The sequence below is a fragment of the Aphelocoma coerulescens genome, chromosome 2 (genome assembly GCF_041296385.1).
Source record: "Aphelocoma coerulescens isolate FSJ_1873_10779 chromosome 2, UR_Acoe_1.0, whole genome shotgun sequence".
Taxonomy (NCBI): Eukaryota; Metazoa; Chordata; class Aves; order Passeriformes; family Corvidae; genus Aphelocoma; species Aphelocoma coerulescens.
In genome coordinates, this window is record NC_091015.1 from 59,080,917 (window position 1) to 59,098,158 (window position 17,242).

Sequence of the window (17,242 nt, forward strand, 5' to 3'; positions counted from 1 at the left end):
GGCAATGAACAGACAAAAGCAATCCACTGGGTGAAGCACAACAGCTTTCAATAAATATGTGGTGATGGTCATTATGTAAAAAACCTTAAATACAAAATAGCTGTTCTATTAGAGAATGTGATGGGCTAGCTAAAAAGCAGCTTGCCATAGGAAAGCTTCTTCAGTTTGGAGATAATTCTGTAATTACCTTACCGACTTAAATTTATGTTCCTATTAAGAAACGAATTCACATATTAATTTTACAGGACTTCTGTAAAGGGGAAACAGACTTTTAAGAAGCAGCAGGGTCAACTGTAGAGCCATGTAAGGTACCTCTGAAATTCTGAAACTTAACTTTTCATTTAAATGAATTCCAGAAAACTGTAAGTGCAGACTAGAACAAAACACCCCTAAAAATATGTAAAACATTCACTAATAAATGTGTAATTCAGAAGAGAGGGTGAGTTTCTCTTTGTTACTAAACCCACAGTGTTCAAAGCTTTTTCAGCTGTGACCTGTAGAACACTTAAGTCATAGAAAGGCCTTCTCCTGGGGCGCTGAAAATTTCAAGCAATTGTTTCCAGAGAGAACGGTTAGAGTGAATGCAATGATATTGAATGATCTGCTTTGTACTTTTTAGCAAATACAGTCTGCATAGTTCTTACAGTTGTTTTACATCTTTTCTTCCAGATGATATTTCAACTTCTTCCATCAAGAATTTATAATCTAAAGTTTAGATTCAGGGACATGAGGCAGAGGTCGAATTTATGCATATGCCAGGTCGCAGAAAAGTCAGCGGATCTCAAGCGTAGGTTTAAAATTAAAGTCCTGTTTAATGATACTTTGAGAACACTGCCACTTACTTTCTTGAACTCATACATCTATTCAGAGAGCCACTGCAGCATGATTATTATGTCCCCTGAACCAAGTTAAAAATAACTTTTTTGCTGCCAAGTCACCTTTATACACTGATATTATCACTTTTTAGCTAAGTGAACAACAGCATGGTTGGTCTGATTGCAGCGGCTGAGAACACCTTCCATAAAGTAGAAGAGCAAGAAGCTCTGAAGATGCCCACCTCAGCTGACTGTAAGTACTATTTAAGTTCAAAGGGAAATTAGAAGTAGCTGCCACTTTACTACTAAAAGGCTTTGCCCCTTGGAAAAGCAAGTAAGACTATTCCCTGAGACTCAATAGGAGCTATTTTGATTTGCACAAGTTGCAGATTAGAGAAATTGGATTAAGCAATGTGAACTACATTTGTTGTAGAAATAAAGAAAAAAAGGCACCCAAATGGAACTTGGCATTTTATTTTCCTGGAGGGAAAAATTTAAATGCATTTTAAAGGAGCCTCTTGGTGGTTCCTAAATTTCTACATTCTGATTTGTGTGTTTAAACTTTGGAAAGTGTTGAAAATGGCTGTTTGTTTAAAAATTAGGTGACTATATGTAAATCACAATGAATCTGCATAAAAAAATAGATTATTTAGGGTCCATAAGCCAATTGCTTCTCTTTCAACATTAATGACTCACTGACTTTTGTGTATCAACATTTAGAACTGGGTCCTTGGCATCCATGAGTAGCTGCTGCAGCAAAAGGAAGCCCACATGCTTTTCCCAGTGCCCCAGTGCTGGAGAGCAGGGAGGCTGTAATGTGTTGCTAGAGGCTGCAATAACAGCCACACATCTCACAGAGGGCCTCTCGCTGCTCCCGTTCATGGCAGGGTCAAGGGAGAACAAAGGAGGCATAAAACATCCCACTAATTCAACTGCTTCAATTCCACTAAGCAGAATTCAGGTGCGGCTGAGGATTTCAGCACCTTCTTTGGAAAGTTTGCCCCTGGGCCATTAAAATGGTTTAAATAATAAAATTGACTTGCCTCTTGGTATCATTATACCCTCTTTCTCAGATCAGCGATTTTATTAACAGATAATGCTGATAAAGATTTATTTTTATGGGATTTTTTATGGCTTTTAAATATCATATGCAAGTTTTCAGCTCTTTGGCTCCTCGCAGTGCTGATTAGGATGGTCTCTTTTTTTTTCCTTCTTTCCCCTGTTTCCAAAGCAACCATGAAGTAAAATAGAAAAACACACAGAGCTGAAGACATAAATTTTTAAGAAATAATTCTGACATGCAATTTTGAAAACCCTTTTCAGGTCAGTGTCATTTTTGTAATTGATGTTACCAGTTCTATTCTTCTTTGTATTTTCCCCTCAATAAACAATCCAAATATACTTCAAGCACTCCTCTCACAAAAGGCAATTTGAAAATATGTCAAGCAGCTTGATTTGGGAGTTTTTCCAGGATTTAGAGAGCTTACACATTTTACTGAATGGTACACATTTTTTTAAACCTACTCAACATAAACCCAATTCAGGTGCCAAGAATAGTAATAGGAAGCATATACTTACATTTCAGCTCCAGTTTGATGAAGTCAGTGTTCCCCAGATTCTCAAGAAACACCCCATCTGAGGCCGATGTTTTGAAGTAGAAAGAGATGTCTGCACTGGTTTCCCCTTGGAAGGTGGAGAAGTGGAGGTAAGATGATGAAGTAACGAAAGAAGCTGCGTTCCAGTAATTCCCTGCAGAGGATAGACAGGAAAGACATGTTTCAGTGCTCCCTTGAGGCTGTTGGAAAAGGTGAAGATTTTAATGTCCATATATGCTACAGTGCTGTCTATGCTGAAGAAAGAACCCCAAAAATCAAGCAAGAACCTTGACTCTTGCTACCTTATTTTTTGTCTTTCTGGGCATGGTGTTCAGATTTCAGAAAATAGAGCATGTTAACGGTAAAAAGCTTCCCAAGCTCTGAATTTATCATATCCAGTCATACTCAAATATGTTGTTATTATATGTTTAGTATAGTAACACTGAACTCATGGGAGATCAGAGACAGGGGCAAAACACTAATTTGGTGACTGCCTCAGCTCAGGCACGTGTTTTGCTTTCATATTATGCTTCACGTGTGGCTTACCTATCTTCAAAATTATTCTACACAGCTACACCCCCTCTTTCTGAAAATGTAGCCATGTCTATTAGAAGTCTATTAATGTATATCACAGGAAAAATCCAGTAAATGAAGCTAAGCAATACAGACACAATTAACATATGCACCTAATAGTCCCCTAGTACTTTCTCCCTGGAGAAATATAATAATTAATAACATCCATGAACTATTACTGTACTTTAGCTACAATGACAGTCAAATTCAGTGCAAGGTAGCATTACCATGCAAAAATAAGTCATAAGATATAAGAGCAGGTAAGATTCTCTTAATAAGAAGATCATAAGATTCATAAGAGAAGGCTTTGGGGTGACCTAATTGCTGCCTTCCAGTACCTGAAGGGAGGTACAAGAAAGGTGAAAAGGGACTTCTTACAAGGGCATTCAGTAGCAGGACAAGGAGGAATGGCTTCAAACTGATAGACAGTAGGTTTAGATTAGATATTAGAAAGAAATTCTTTACTGTGAGGGTGGTGAGGCACTGGAACAGGTTGCCCAGAGAAGCCATGTATGCCCCATCCCTGGAAGTGTTCAAGGCCAGGCTGAATGGGGTTCTGAGCAACCTGGTCTAGTGGAAGGTATCCCTGTCCACAGCAGGGATGTTGGAACCAGATGGTCTTTAAGGTCTCTTCCAACCCAGGCCATGCTATAATGATTCTATGACAAAGATATAGGTGATACAGTAAGCCAATGAGAGACCGAAACAGCTCATTCTAGTTTCATCACAATGCTTATGTATCCAATTTCAGAAATTTGTTAGAATATCACTCATTATGTCACCACATCTGAGTCCTTCATACTCCAGCTAATAAACACAATAATAAACTACTTTCCATTTCAGTCAAAAGTCCCAGATGTTGGTTTTCCATTGTTTGATTACTAAAGTAGGTGATAAGGTTATTATTTGTCTGGTTAGCACTGGATGAATATGAATGAGGATGGCTGAAGCTTCAGAAGCTCAGCTATGCTTATATATTAGACTACTGTCCCACACCCACATCAGATGTTTTATTATTTGTGTAATTATTAATTTCTATTAAAATTTAAATTGAACATCTATGCATAAATACATGCATACTCTTGCTTTCCATAGTACCATTCCATACCCTCCATTTAATTCTGCCTCTCTCAAGGATGCAGAGTATTTGGAAAAAGAAGCCACTTTCCATTTACTTCAATGCATCCCAGGAGGAAAGTTGTAATTGAGATTTTGTGTGTGTATATGTATAAACACACATGTAAACAGTGAAAATGGGAAGAAATGGGCATTAATAAAACATATATGGGTTTGTAAATTAACAAGTTAGGCTAGATCAGATAGTTTTCAACATGTATTACTATTTACCCTGCTTATACAAACCAGTAATTTCCAGGTTGAATGTTAGTAACGATTTCTATAGAAATGTCAATAATATCTTCATATCATAAACCTGCCTGGGCAAGAAATACCTGCTCATTATTTGCAAGGTTGTTCTCGAAAACATACCTAGTGCTAAAGCAGCACAGATAAAAAAGGTATCGAATTTTATTTTCATTCATGGTCTCAGGTCTCTCTATCTCTCACTTTTCAAAGAGCTCCCTCAAATATTAGGGTTGCTTATAGTCTAGATGCATGAGTGCTTTGTCAATAATCTCTTAATACAGGGTCCAGATGGACTTTGTATATGCTTTTCTACTTGCAGATGTACCTGGATATCTCCATTTTCTTTTCCTGGGAGCTACAGATATGCTAGCTGCTGGCAGACCCTCAAAACAGATTTTATTCCATGTGCTGAATAAACTCACATGACACAAGTGGGACTCAGACAAAAAGTCAGGAATATATTAATACAATCTCTGTTCAGGAGCTAATTTAGCTGCCCTGAATAAGCTTGTAGAAATGCTTGCATGTCTTTGTAACTTAAATTAGTATTTTAGATCTCTTGCTTTACATTCCCAGAATATTACCAAACTTATTAGCTTAAAAAATGAAGAACACATGACTAGTAAAATTGCTGTGAGTGTGAGAGCTACAAAATTCAAGTACTATTGGAGCCAAATCTCTCTTCAGTGAGAAAGGCTTCCCAGCCACTTCGCTTCACCAAATGAGACCAGTACAGTATATTATTATGATTAATATTGCAATAAAGTAAATAAGATTAGGAGCTGCTATATGAAACAGCTATACATTTTTCAGTATTATATTTATATCCTTTTAATTATCTTGAAAACCTGAAACCATGAAATGCAGTTTGACATAGACTTGGTCTGCAATGCTGGGACACTCTGGGTTAAATCCTTAACTGTGAGAGCGCATAACCAAAGTGCTGGTTTGGTTTTACAGGGAAGTAATTTTCAGCTGTATGTGACCAGTCAGACATTTCAGAGTTTTTAGTATTGGTGTTTGTGGGTTTATCCAGCAGAGTCCAGCCCCAAGGCTAAGACTTCAAACCTTTACAGCATGCTTGCAAGAAGGACTGCTGCTACTGGGTGTGACTGCAGGGTCAGATAGGCAGGTGGGATTAGATGGAACCTTCATCACCTTCCTGTTGAAACAAAATGGATCTATTTTTTTTTAGAGCTACATCCGTCCTGCTGAAGAGGTCCATCTCAAAGGATTTTACATTTAATTCAAAATGGTATGATTTGACTTTGCAGAAATCCTTGGCTGCAAATGTTATTGGTGAGAGGATAAATACAAACAATGCAGAGAGAATGGGAGAATCTGCACCTTGAGAGACACATTTTCAAAGACTATTCATGAGAAATTCCTATAAAGATAAAATCATGTTTTTGCACTCTAGTATACATTCATCTCAAAGCACTTTCAGGGGAAAAAGACTTTTTATTAAGAGTACAATAGAAATGCTTTGCTCAACATAAATAATGATATTTATCATAAAATGATATCTTTTGATAAGAAAGGGGGTCCCTAAGGAAATACTGTATAAAAATCCACTTTACAGACATTATTACAGTTTCTTGCTAGGAACTTTTATCAGTCACTATGCCTCAAAATTTCTTTGGTACATTGTCACAATTCTTTCCTCAAGCGGTTTGAACGTATTGATCCTACAGGCATTTTTCTCCCACTCTAGGCTGACAAGCTGTAGATGGAGAAAACTGGGACTGGAACTTAAAACACAGAGTGGAGGTATGGCAGCAGGAATATCAGACTAAGAGAAGGTAGGAAAGGGAGTTTGTTTAGAAAGAACTCTGTGATTCTGTTTTCAATTTGTGTCAAGGTTGCTCACAGCTCTGCTTCTCTGCTCTGAAAATTAAAATCCAGCTCGTTAAGGCCCTGCAAAACACTCTTACTGCTTTCTCATTAGTTTTCCTAACCCTGAGTTACAGTGTTCTTTGTAAATTATATGGTACAAAGTGTCTCTTCTACTGGTCCATAAAGATTCAGCCTCTGACAGAAGGCTGCGCTATAATTACAAAGGTATAATTTTAACAAGAACAGGGGTAGTCTGTAGCCACAAGAAACCACCCCTACCACAAAAAATAATGAGAAGGGACATCTTAAATCTCAGATAAAAAGCTGAACTAAGACTTGAAGATTTTTCCCATGAAGTCCCACCTCAGCGAGAAGGAAGGAGACCCATAATACTTACAGGGACAAACACACATTGTCCTGAGTTATGTAACATGGGCAGATATCTTTTAATGTCTGGCAGCTCTGTAACTTGAAATCAGAGTCACTGGCCTTATAGTAATCAGCCTTTCAGCTTCTTCCTTGCAATATTTTTGTTCAGAGCTCCCTTGCTGGCTCCCATCAATATCTTCTTTCTTAGCATGATTGAAATTCATGCTTTAACACCATCAATTTCACTTTTACATTTAAACCCTATTGAAATGGATAATGGCAATACCAGAACTGTAAAAGACATCAGTGCTTTTAGCCCTGCTAGGCAATCGCACTAGAGAATGAATGCTGCAGTGTCAGGCAGCTCTTATGTATTACAGTAGACCAAAAACCTCCAGGGCCCTCATCTGCAGCAAAACAGATTTTCTATCAAAACCATTATGTGAATAAAATGTAAGAATAGTTTTCTATTTCAGAGAAGATGGATGTGTGAATGGAAAACTGTTCTGGCACAAAGTAATGGATTGAGATTATCCATACAATTATGCTCAACAAATCAAGTTGGTGGGGCTTTTTTCCTTTCTTCTTTTTCCATTCTGAGAGAGGAACATATGCATGCATACAGAGCAGTTTGGGTATCAGTACAGCAACAATCACACCTTTGACTCAAGTCTTCAGATCCATTCAGAGTGGAACTGGCTGTAATGAAAACCAAATTTGCTGTTGGACTTTCTATTTGAAAAGTCAAAGAAAATTGGCAGTGTTTCTTGCACTGAGATGTACTTTATTGTGAAAGATGTAACCATGACCTCAAAGCAGGGCAGGCACTTTTCTGTCATCAGTGCTAATGTTAGCAGAGCTGAGATCACAGCTTCAGTCTGAGCAGGAGGGAGGGGGCATTGGGGACAGGAGAGCAAGGATGCCAAGTCGTCAGCATTCTCTCCTTTGCTGGGAGGACTACAGTGCCAGCGGCTTCTTCCTGACTGAAAGATCTGCTTGGTGTAATTTTTCATTGTCCTAACATACTTTTAAACCTTTGTTTTTCTCTGGTCTGCAACTCCATGCCACATCTACTATATGTTTTACTATACTACTTTTACTATATTTCATGCACATATAATTTACTATATATCGTAATTTTTGCATATCTTTGATTTTTTTGGTACCCCTAGAATCAGTTTTGACTAGCTCCAGTCCTGAATTTATTTGTTTGATGGTGAGTTGTTTAGAACTCTGGGGTCCCCTGTATCAGTCAGTGTCTTGTATCCTCCCATGCCTGTATCCCTCTGCCCAGAATCCCATGTTCCCTGCTTTCAGGACTGCTGAACAACTGCCAGTTGTGCATTTCTCTGCACCACCATTATTGTTATTGGTCCTGCACTTGGGCCACAACAACCTCATGCATGGCTGCAGGCGGGGGGAATGCAGCTGGAAAGCTGCTCAGGAGAAAGGGATTGGGGGTGCTGGTTGACAGATGGATGGATATGAGCCAGCAGTGTGCCTGGGTGGCCAAGGGCATCTTGGCCTGCATACAGAATAGTGTGGCTAGTAGGAGCAGGGAAGAGATTGTCTCACTGTACTCAGCACTGGGGAGATTGCACCTCAAGTACTGTGTCCATCTCTGTGTCACTCATTTCAAAAAGGACATTGAGGTGCTGGAGCACATCTAAAGAGGGCAATTAAAGTTGGGAAGGGTCTAGAAAACGTGTCTTATGAAGAGCTGCTGCAGGAAGTGGGGTTGTTTAGCCTGGAGAAAAGGAGGGTCAGGTGCCTGAAAGGAGTTGTAGTGGAGTAGGGGTCAGCATTTTCTGCCATGTCTCAAGTAAAAGAGTGAGAGGAAATGGCATTAAGTTTTTCCAGGGGAGATAAGGATTGATTCTTACAAAAGGCGTCTGGATGTGGCACTTTGGGATATGATTTAGGTGATTTAAGCAATTATGGTGGTGCTGGGTTCACAGTTGGGCTAGGTGGTCTTGAAGGCCTCTTCCAACTGTGATGATTCTGTGATTATGTTAGTTATCAATACCTCATTCCACGTAAGGTAACTACTTTTTACTAATATCTGTATAAAATGGGACTGTAGCATAAGAAGATAAGCAAAAGTAAAATGAACTAGGCATGGTACTCCTGCCATCAAAAAAAAAAAAGGTGTTTCATCTAAACAAAGTTTGAGACAGGGCTCAAAATAGTCCAAGCCTGACAAGTCTGTGGCCTTGCATACTCCCTACAATACCCAAAGACTAACTAGAGATAGCAATAGTGTATTTCTTGGGCTACGGGTTAACAATTTATCAACATCACAGCAGAATATCACTTGAAAAGAAGCATGGAATTTGCTACTTAATTTAAAATTAAGATGGTAGTGTCCTGATTTACTCAATCCAAACCTGAATCAAGAAAAGTAAACTAGAAGGAGTTGCTACACATGCTGTTGCCTTAATAGCAGAAAAGTCTTTTGACAACACGCAGGAAAAATAATCCCCAAGTGAACAGATGGAGAGTGTATTAGCACTGTATAACAGCAAACTGACTTACCCCCTTTCAGGCTAAATAAAAATATAGGCTAGATTTCAATTTCCAAGCTAAAACTAGCTGTGTATCTTTCAACAAAGTAACAAATGGCTCAAAGTCCAGAACAAAACCTGCTGAGAATATCAATACATACAGAGATGAGCTCAGAGTTAACAAAACAGAAAAGTTAGCTCTGCAGTGGTTACTGTCACATTAAAGACAATTCAGATTTTGAAGGATAAAGTCTAGGTTGTAGAATTATTTTTTTGTACATTGACTTTTTATACCTTGACTTTTTTTTTGCACTGACCATCTAGTCCAACTGCCTGACCACTTTAGAGCTGATCAAAAGTTAAAGCATGGCTTTAAGAACATTGTCCTTAAACACTCTCTTAAACACTGACAGGCACAGGGCATCAAACACCTCTCCAGGAAGCCAGTTCCAGGGTTTGACCACCTTCCCAGTAAAAAAATGTCCCCATGTCAAATATGAACCTTCCCTGATGGATGCAGCTTTTAGCCATTCCCATGTGTCCTAGCACTGGTTACCAGGCAGAAGAGCTCACCACCTCCCTCTGCACTTCCCCTCCCCAGGAAGCTGTAGGAAACAGTGAGGTCGCCCCTTGGCGACACAAGCCCAGTGCCCTCAGCCACTACTCAGAGGACATTCCTGCCAGTCCCTTCCCCAGCTTTGGTGCCCTCTTCAGAACACATTCAAGAACCTTCACATCCCTCTTCAATGGCAGGATCCAAAACTGCACACGGTATTTGAGACCCACAATGCTGGATACAGTGGGATAATCACCTCTTTGGACCATCAGTCTTGCTGTGTTTGATGCACCCCAGGATGAGATTTGCCCTCCTGGCTGCCAGGGCACACACTGCTGACTCCTGTTGAGTCTCCTGTGAACCAGCACCCCCAGAACCCTCTCTGCAGGGCTGCTCTCCAGGCACTTCACTCCCAGTTTTGTGCCTGACGTTGCTACGTGGTGCAGAATCTGGCATTTTGACTTATTAAATTTCATCCCATTAATCAAAGCCTAATGATCCATTCTCTCAGATTTCTCTGCAAGGGCTCTTGTCCCTCAAGAGAGTTAACAGCACCTCCCAGTTTGGTTTAATCAGCAAACTTGCTGATGGTGCATTCAACTACTGCATCCAGATTGTTGATAAGTATATAACCCCTTCAATTTCTATACTACACCTGAAACTCAAAGTAATTCGTAATTCCATGAGGCTTCTCTTCTGGAAGTTCATTGCATGCACCTTCTCTAAAAGTGAGATCCTGAAAAAGGTTAACTGTTTACTCATGTGGGTGTTGACCTTCCACTGATGCCCTTGCCTCCTCCGGTTGTGGGAAGGTTTTTTGGTCTTCCCTTATAGACCTTTGCCACCTCTCCTTCTGCATGCCTGCCACTGCTATGACAATAGTTGACCTCATTACAGAACTTAGCATCTTTTCATATGGACCCAAACTCATTTATGCATAACAAGATCCTGAGGAGAAGGTGAGTGTATTTAAAGAATTACAAATGCAGGCAAGCCTTAAATTACTTATTTAGAAATTAAAGAGTTTCATCCCTATTTGGGATAAACTTGAGTACTCTGGTTGGCAATGAAGGACATAAAACAACTTACATTAACATCGCAGTAAGATGGATAGCAGTTTATCAGCTGCCATTATAAATTATCTGTTTTCATAAAGATTCTCAAGTGACATAACACTTACAAGACACTGATCAATGGATATAAACACAGATGCTAAAGTTTGCTTTACTCTGCCAGTCACTATACTTGCTGAGTGAGGGAAAAGTGCAATCACATTTATCAGTGAAATGTTGGAGTCAATAAAACAGATTCAGTGATGCAGAAAAGTTTCCAGCACCTGCTGTGTTTCCTGAAATCATCTTTGGAAGACCATTTTTCAAAACTCTTGTCTCCTGGTCACAATGCCTAATCACGATACATACCCTGTCACTGCTGGCATCATTACTTTCATCCATCTAAAGAGTGAAAGGTCCTGATCTGGCTTGGTTTACAACCTGGAGCTGTGTAATGTGCTGATGGAGCTTTAATGATGCATGTAAACTGGTGTCCTTTCAGGGGAATTTTGTTAAACAATAAGTGACCTGTAAACATGAGCTTGATCACCACTGTGCCACAGTCAAGGCAGTATGTAGGAACCCTGCCATGATGCCAGAATGGTAAACATTAAATACAGGAGCTTGCTGCTGTCCACAAACCATGTTACTGTGAGGATCTGATTCTCTATTGTCTTGTACATTTTGGTGGGTGTTTGTAGCTGTGCAAAACAATTGTAAAGCTTTCCATTCCCACCTGGTAATGCTACATAACCACTGTATGCTCAGCATGTTTCTGTGGAACATGGAAAGCAAAGACACAAGGACAATAATGAAAAAAAACCCGAACTTTTTAAAGAATTCAGTTCCCCTGTGGTACTAAATCTATTCCCTCTGATGTGGAGCTGAACTGCAGGAAATTGTAGCTCTTTGCTCCCTAGATCCTTGGCTGAGTATGTGGACAACGAGACGCAGCTTTAGAGCTCTGTAGAGTCAGAGCTATTGCATTGGCCCAACACCATGTGGACAACATGATCCAATATCCATTTCTTCTTCTGCCATTGCCATTTGCTCTTCCTGTCATGATGTTTTAAAAGAAGCATGTGCTGGGTAACCTTCACACAGCTCTCCCCCTCTACATTTTCTCATTTTGTCTGCTTAGGGAGACATTTCTCTTCCTATTTGTGGCTCTAAAATCACTTGTCTTTGGCTATGGATCTAGACTCAGTGTCCTGGATCTTTGGTCACTTCATTTGTGTTCTCCTAGACCAGCTCCACGTTCACAATGGAAAATGTTCTTCAGAATTAAAATGTAAGATGCAATTTAATTTCGATGTAGTACATTAAATATTCTTCATGCCATTGATTCCAGAATTACCTGTTATTCACAGAGATCATGAAATTATTTTGCTTGATCTGCTACTACTGGATGGATTTCAGACACTTCTGAACTAAAGCTGAGAATATTTAACTCACAAGATATGACTAGGTCCTTTATTGAATCATAGTCTTGTGAACTTTGATGAAACTTAGAGCTAAAACAATTTGCTTGAAGAATTAATCTAATTCAGCAGGTGCATTAAAACAAAGTTATGCTGTTCCACTGCTTATTTGTAGAAATATACTTTCAATGACTCCTTTGTTCATGTCCCAATTCCCAGTTTCACAGAACTTAATAATTACTTCAGATATATGTCAAACCTACAGTTGAGTAAAACTCTCTTCATTCTTATGGTGCCACTCCAGTTTTATGTCACTGTAACATCATTCTAAGTCCAACTTCCTATAATATATTTTTTTTCGGCAGGGAGTTTTTATGGATCATTGCTACTTATGCTCAATTGCGAGCATTTGCAAAGAATTTGAATTATAGAGATGGATATCCTGGAATTCAAATAGCTGAGAGCTTAACATCCCCATGGCCTCCCGGTCCTACACTGCTCTAGGAACTGAGAAGAACCACTGGAGTCTATGCTATGGTACCATTCCACCCCAGACACTGGTGCTTTGGCTAGAACATCTGATTTAGTGTGTGCTGTGGCCCTGGAAATGCTGCTTGATATGCCTATGTTGATATAGACTTTCCCCCTTCTGTCTTTGAAAAAAAAGTCTTTGAAAAGTAATTTTACAGTTCATTTCTATATCATCTATGGCAGAGAAACTTTTCACATGACTGCATTTGAGCATTTATTTCATTCCCTGCCTGTTCCTTATCTTTAAAATAACTCATTAAGACTATCACTACGCCCAAATATGTTCCTGTGATCTTACTATCTCAGCAGGGTTCTAAATCCAAGAATACAAAGAAAGAATACCTAAAAAATTTAAATTCAAAAAATAAAAGTTTTTTAGCCTTAACATTACCACTAGAGCCACTGTTAATATTGTGATCAGAGAGTGCATTTACCTGGGCAAAGGTGGGATCCCTGTAGAAAGGTGAATTTACTGTAGGACCTGCAGCTCTCCCTCTTCTAACAGACATTGGCTACTCACACCAAATTCCATACAGGTGATGCAAGCAAATATACGTAGTGTAATAGCAAAGCCAAACCAGAACACTAATGAAAACTTTTTAGACTAAATAGGTTGTCATATGGAGAGAGAAGAGATCCATTGAACTCCTGTTAGTGAACTTCTCTTAGTGGTAACGGCACTGAGACCAAGAATCTTAAATCTATATATATGTTAAAATGTCTTTATATGAATTTAATGACTATTAAACCAATCAGAGTTTACAGATATATGAGAAAGACTTATACCTTGCATGTCCCAATAAAAAAATACCGGCTTTACCATCCAAAAAATATCTAGCACAAATAACCCATGCTAAAGTTTTAACTTCCCCAGAGACTACCTTTCAACCTCAACTATTCTGTCAAAGTATGAACAATATTTCTGGCTTGAATAAAAATGACAAGAAAAATCAATTTAATTCAAAAATTGAAATGGAATTAATATTTTGGAGGTGAAATGGTCTGTGGAAGGAAAAAACAACTCTGCATCTACAAGAGATCTGATTCTGACCTCTTGCACATCACTTAGGCATAGCTGTACTGTTCATGGCATTACACTCAATTTACACAAAGCTGAGAACATTTACTCAGTGTTTACTTCCCAAATCTTTTCCATCTCAGCCAAAAGACTATGTAATGAAAGAGAAAAGGGTGTGAAAAAATGTCTCATAAAGAATCAAAGTTCTTTCTTTCTCTGCCTTCTTCCTTCCTTCCTTCCTTCCTTCCTTCCTTCCTTCCTTCCTTCCTTCCTTCCTTCCTTCCTTCCTTCCTTCCTTCCTGCCTGCCTGCCTGCCTGCCTGCCTGCCTTCTTGCATTCCTGCCTTCCTGCCTTCCTGCCTTCCTTCCTGCCTGCCTTCCTGCCTTCCTTCCTGCCTGCCTTCCTGCCTGCCTGCCTGCCTGCCTTCCTTCCTGCCTCCCTCCTTCTTTTTCTGGGCTTCCCCATCCGAAATATCTCTCTCCTAAACAGTCATCCAGAAATTTGGAGTTTTAAAGAATGTTTCAGCTGGCTTATAACAACAAAAGATTGTAGATAAAAACTGCATTTTGACATTTTACCAAGCATGGCACTGAGTGGGAAAAGCATGCACATCTAAAACCAGACTTTCAGAACAAAAAAGGAACTCCTTGTAGTGAAGATTTTTATCTGAAATGGAAGGTGACTTGGGGTAAAGGCACTGTGCAATAATTTACTTATTCTAAATTCAATTCCTTGGTTCTGAAATTCTTAGCATACATGACCCTGGCCAAGTTGTTTACGGCTTATGGCTCCAGAATCCAAGATCTCTGAGGTGAAGAAAATACCACTTTTCTCTCTTCCTTTATAAAGTCTTTTTGAATCTTGATCTTGTAGGACTGTCAGCATTTGCAGCAAACTGTGGTTACAGTCTTAGGCTGCAAGAGGCAGCTTTTCTTCCTGAAACAGGGTACTGAACTTGGCCAGAATTTGAACACACTTCTGTGATACAAGAGTTGACAATAATTTTCCACAAATTTACTTATTTCTTTTCACATTATCCAAATGCATTGGTGTTGTATGAAGTCATTAGATGAGTGCCAAAATATTTTGAAAATAGATAACACAATGTGGCCACATTATTTATAGATAAAAATATATACATGCATAAGTATTAGATCTAGCAACACTTAAAAAGCAAAGATGACAAATATTTTACTATTTATTAAAAAGAAAATATTTTTTCACAGTGTTTTTTAACCTTGAATGACTGTAATTATCTCATGATGACCAAGATAGACCAAGTTGCAGTACTTGCTATAACATTTCTTTCCAATATAAATATAAATAAATGTAATAAGGTTCTTTGATTGTTAATGATTGCTGGTGATTTTTACTCAGACTTTGCTTGAACCTCAAAAGCACTGTATCACTTGTGCTATCATGCAGCCCAAAGCAGAAGGCTCCTTAGGACTCCTTTTATAAGAAAAATAAAAAAAATCTGTCATGGCAGATCTAAACTTTTTGAAAGGGAACATCACAGTCATGCTTACTATCACAGCTACTAGATCAGGCATTTGGTGTTGGGAAAGAATTCAGGCTAAATTAAAGAATAGGAGCTATGGTCTGTATTTGGTCTAAATAAGAAACTGCTTACAAGATGTGAAGAGTTTGGGCTGCTGACACCAGAGGTGTACTTCACTTTGATCTGCAAAGTCTTTCTTCTTCTGAAAGAGGGAAGAGCTGTACTCTGACACTCAGCTTTACAGTTTGCTTCTTCAGGAAAAGATAGTCTTTTTGCACAGCAATCTTGAGTCTCAAATGGAGAGGAAGGGCACAAATGGTCCAAAAGATACTTGTATTGATCAACTGAGATACCAAATATATATTTAAAAGGCAACCTTGGGGGAAAAATGTGCCTGCACAGAAACTGATATGAATTGGGATCTGATTTAGGGAAACCACCTAATCTCACAGGCATTTGTTGCTGCATGACAACCTCTGTTCTTGAAGGAAATTCTCCCAAGGATAAAAATGAATGCGGCTTTTGTCTAAGGAAACATTGACATGAGTCAAGAAATACCTGGGAGCAAAACCAGAGGGAACCCTGGAGATGGATGCACTCGAGCTGTGCAGGCGTACCCAGGTCACTGAAGCATGGACACCTCTCCAGGACTGAGGTGAAGGGCTAGGGAGTTGAGAGCAAAAGCTGGCCAGCACAATCTTCCCACAGCCAGCACTAAGACAGGCTTGCTGCTTTGCTCTGTGTTCTTGTCATTTACTGTACGGGCTTGGCTGGAGTTCCTTCATTTAGATAGCGCTGCACTTCACCTTGTAAACTTAACAAATGCCTGTACTAATTACCTCAACTGCAGCTTGATCCTCTAAGTGGGGCTGCTCTGGCTTGGATTCAGCCTTCATGTAAGTCACTACAGTGAAAACTAATCTTAGTCCTCCCTTTTCAGACTATAAACAGGCAGCCTGTAACCAGCAGTGCATGTTTCCTGTGTAGTCATCCCTAACAGACAGAAGAGCTGGTAAACTAGGCTCCTGACAGTGAATCTTTGTGATAACAACTCTCTGCTAGTGATGGTGGGTCACCTTCTCAGCCACCTTACAATGTTTGCTTAAGAACACACTGAACAGGGCACTTGACTTCAACCACCACTAGCTCTGATTTGTGGGTACTTAACCTGGTCTGCTGTTGTCTTGGGTTTATAGCTATTTGTTTCTGAATTTGTTTAGCATCCTTTGGGAGCTTGAAGTACAAATAAATACAGGTTAAAATAGGAAATTTGATTAGGAAGAACCAAATGGAACCCTGTTTTTACAACGAAGGCAAAAATGGCACCTGTGTTTATTATGCTATTTCACTGTAAGTGAAGAGCTTATATACATATTATTATATACATATATATATGTCAGTATATATATACATATATATTCATATTATATATATACATAGTATATAGTATAGTATATATACACATATTGTATATATACATATATGTCAGTATTTGTATTTCCAGGCTCTTACTGTTTTTCTCTAGAAACTTTTATATTTTTTCAGTGACGGTACAGACAAATAATGGAGTATCACATAAAGATAGCCATTCTCCCCCCACACCCCCTCTCCTTCTTCCTCCCTCCTTACTTCTCAATCCCTCCCCCAAAAAGCACCCCAAACAAGCACCCAGGAAGAATAAAAAGAATTATTAATGATAGATTCAAATTCGATTTTTTTCTGGGAATTTGAATGAAAGCCAGTGAAGGGTTAGCAAAAAATCATCTCAGAGCCTGGTCACTGCTGAGCTTACCTTGTCATTTCTGATTTCATTACTGAGTTCTATCAGAACAGTTGAACCTGCAAAATGTTCTTTCTCTCCCAAGTGCTGAGCACAGTAAGCCAGCTGCTGTGAGTGCTGAGGCAATGAGGGCTGGGGAATAGGGTGGCAGCAAAGTGGATTACTCCAGCTGCATCTAAAAATGTATTAACTCTGCAGAGAGAGAGCAACAGGTCCTGCTTCAGAAAAGGGCTGATTGGCTTTTCTAAAAAAAAGGGTCATGGCTCAGGGAAAGGCTCAAATGCTCATATGGAGGAAAGAAACATCATCTTCATATGAGTAGCATA

The 17,242-nt window shown here is 39.2% G+C and overlaps 1 protein-coding gene across 1 annotated transcript in view; it reads right to left on the bottom strand.

The window, feature by feature from the left end:
• CNTNAP2 (contactin associated protein 2) overlaps positions 1 to 17,242 on the bottom strand; it is a 1,047,354-nt gene that overhangs the window by 110,791 nt on the left and 919,321 nt on the right. Inside the window, exon 16 of the mRNA XM_069007741.1 lies at positions 2,394 to 2,564. Coding sequence (XP_068863842.1) covers positions 2,394 to 2,564 — 171 coding nt within the window. The remainder of the gene's footprint in view (positions 1 to 2,393; positions 2,565 to 17,242) is intronic.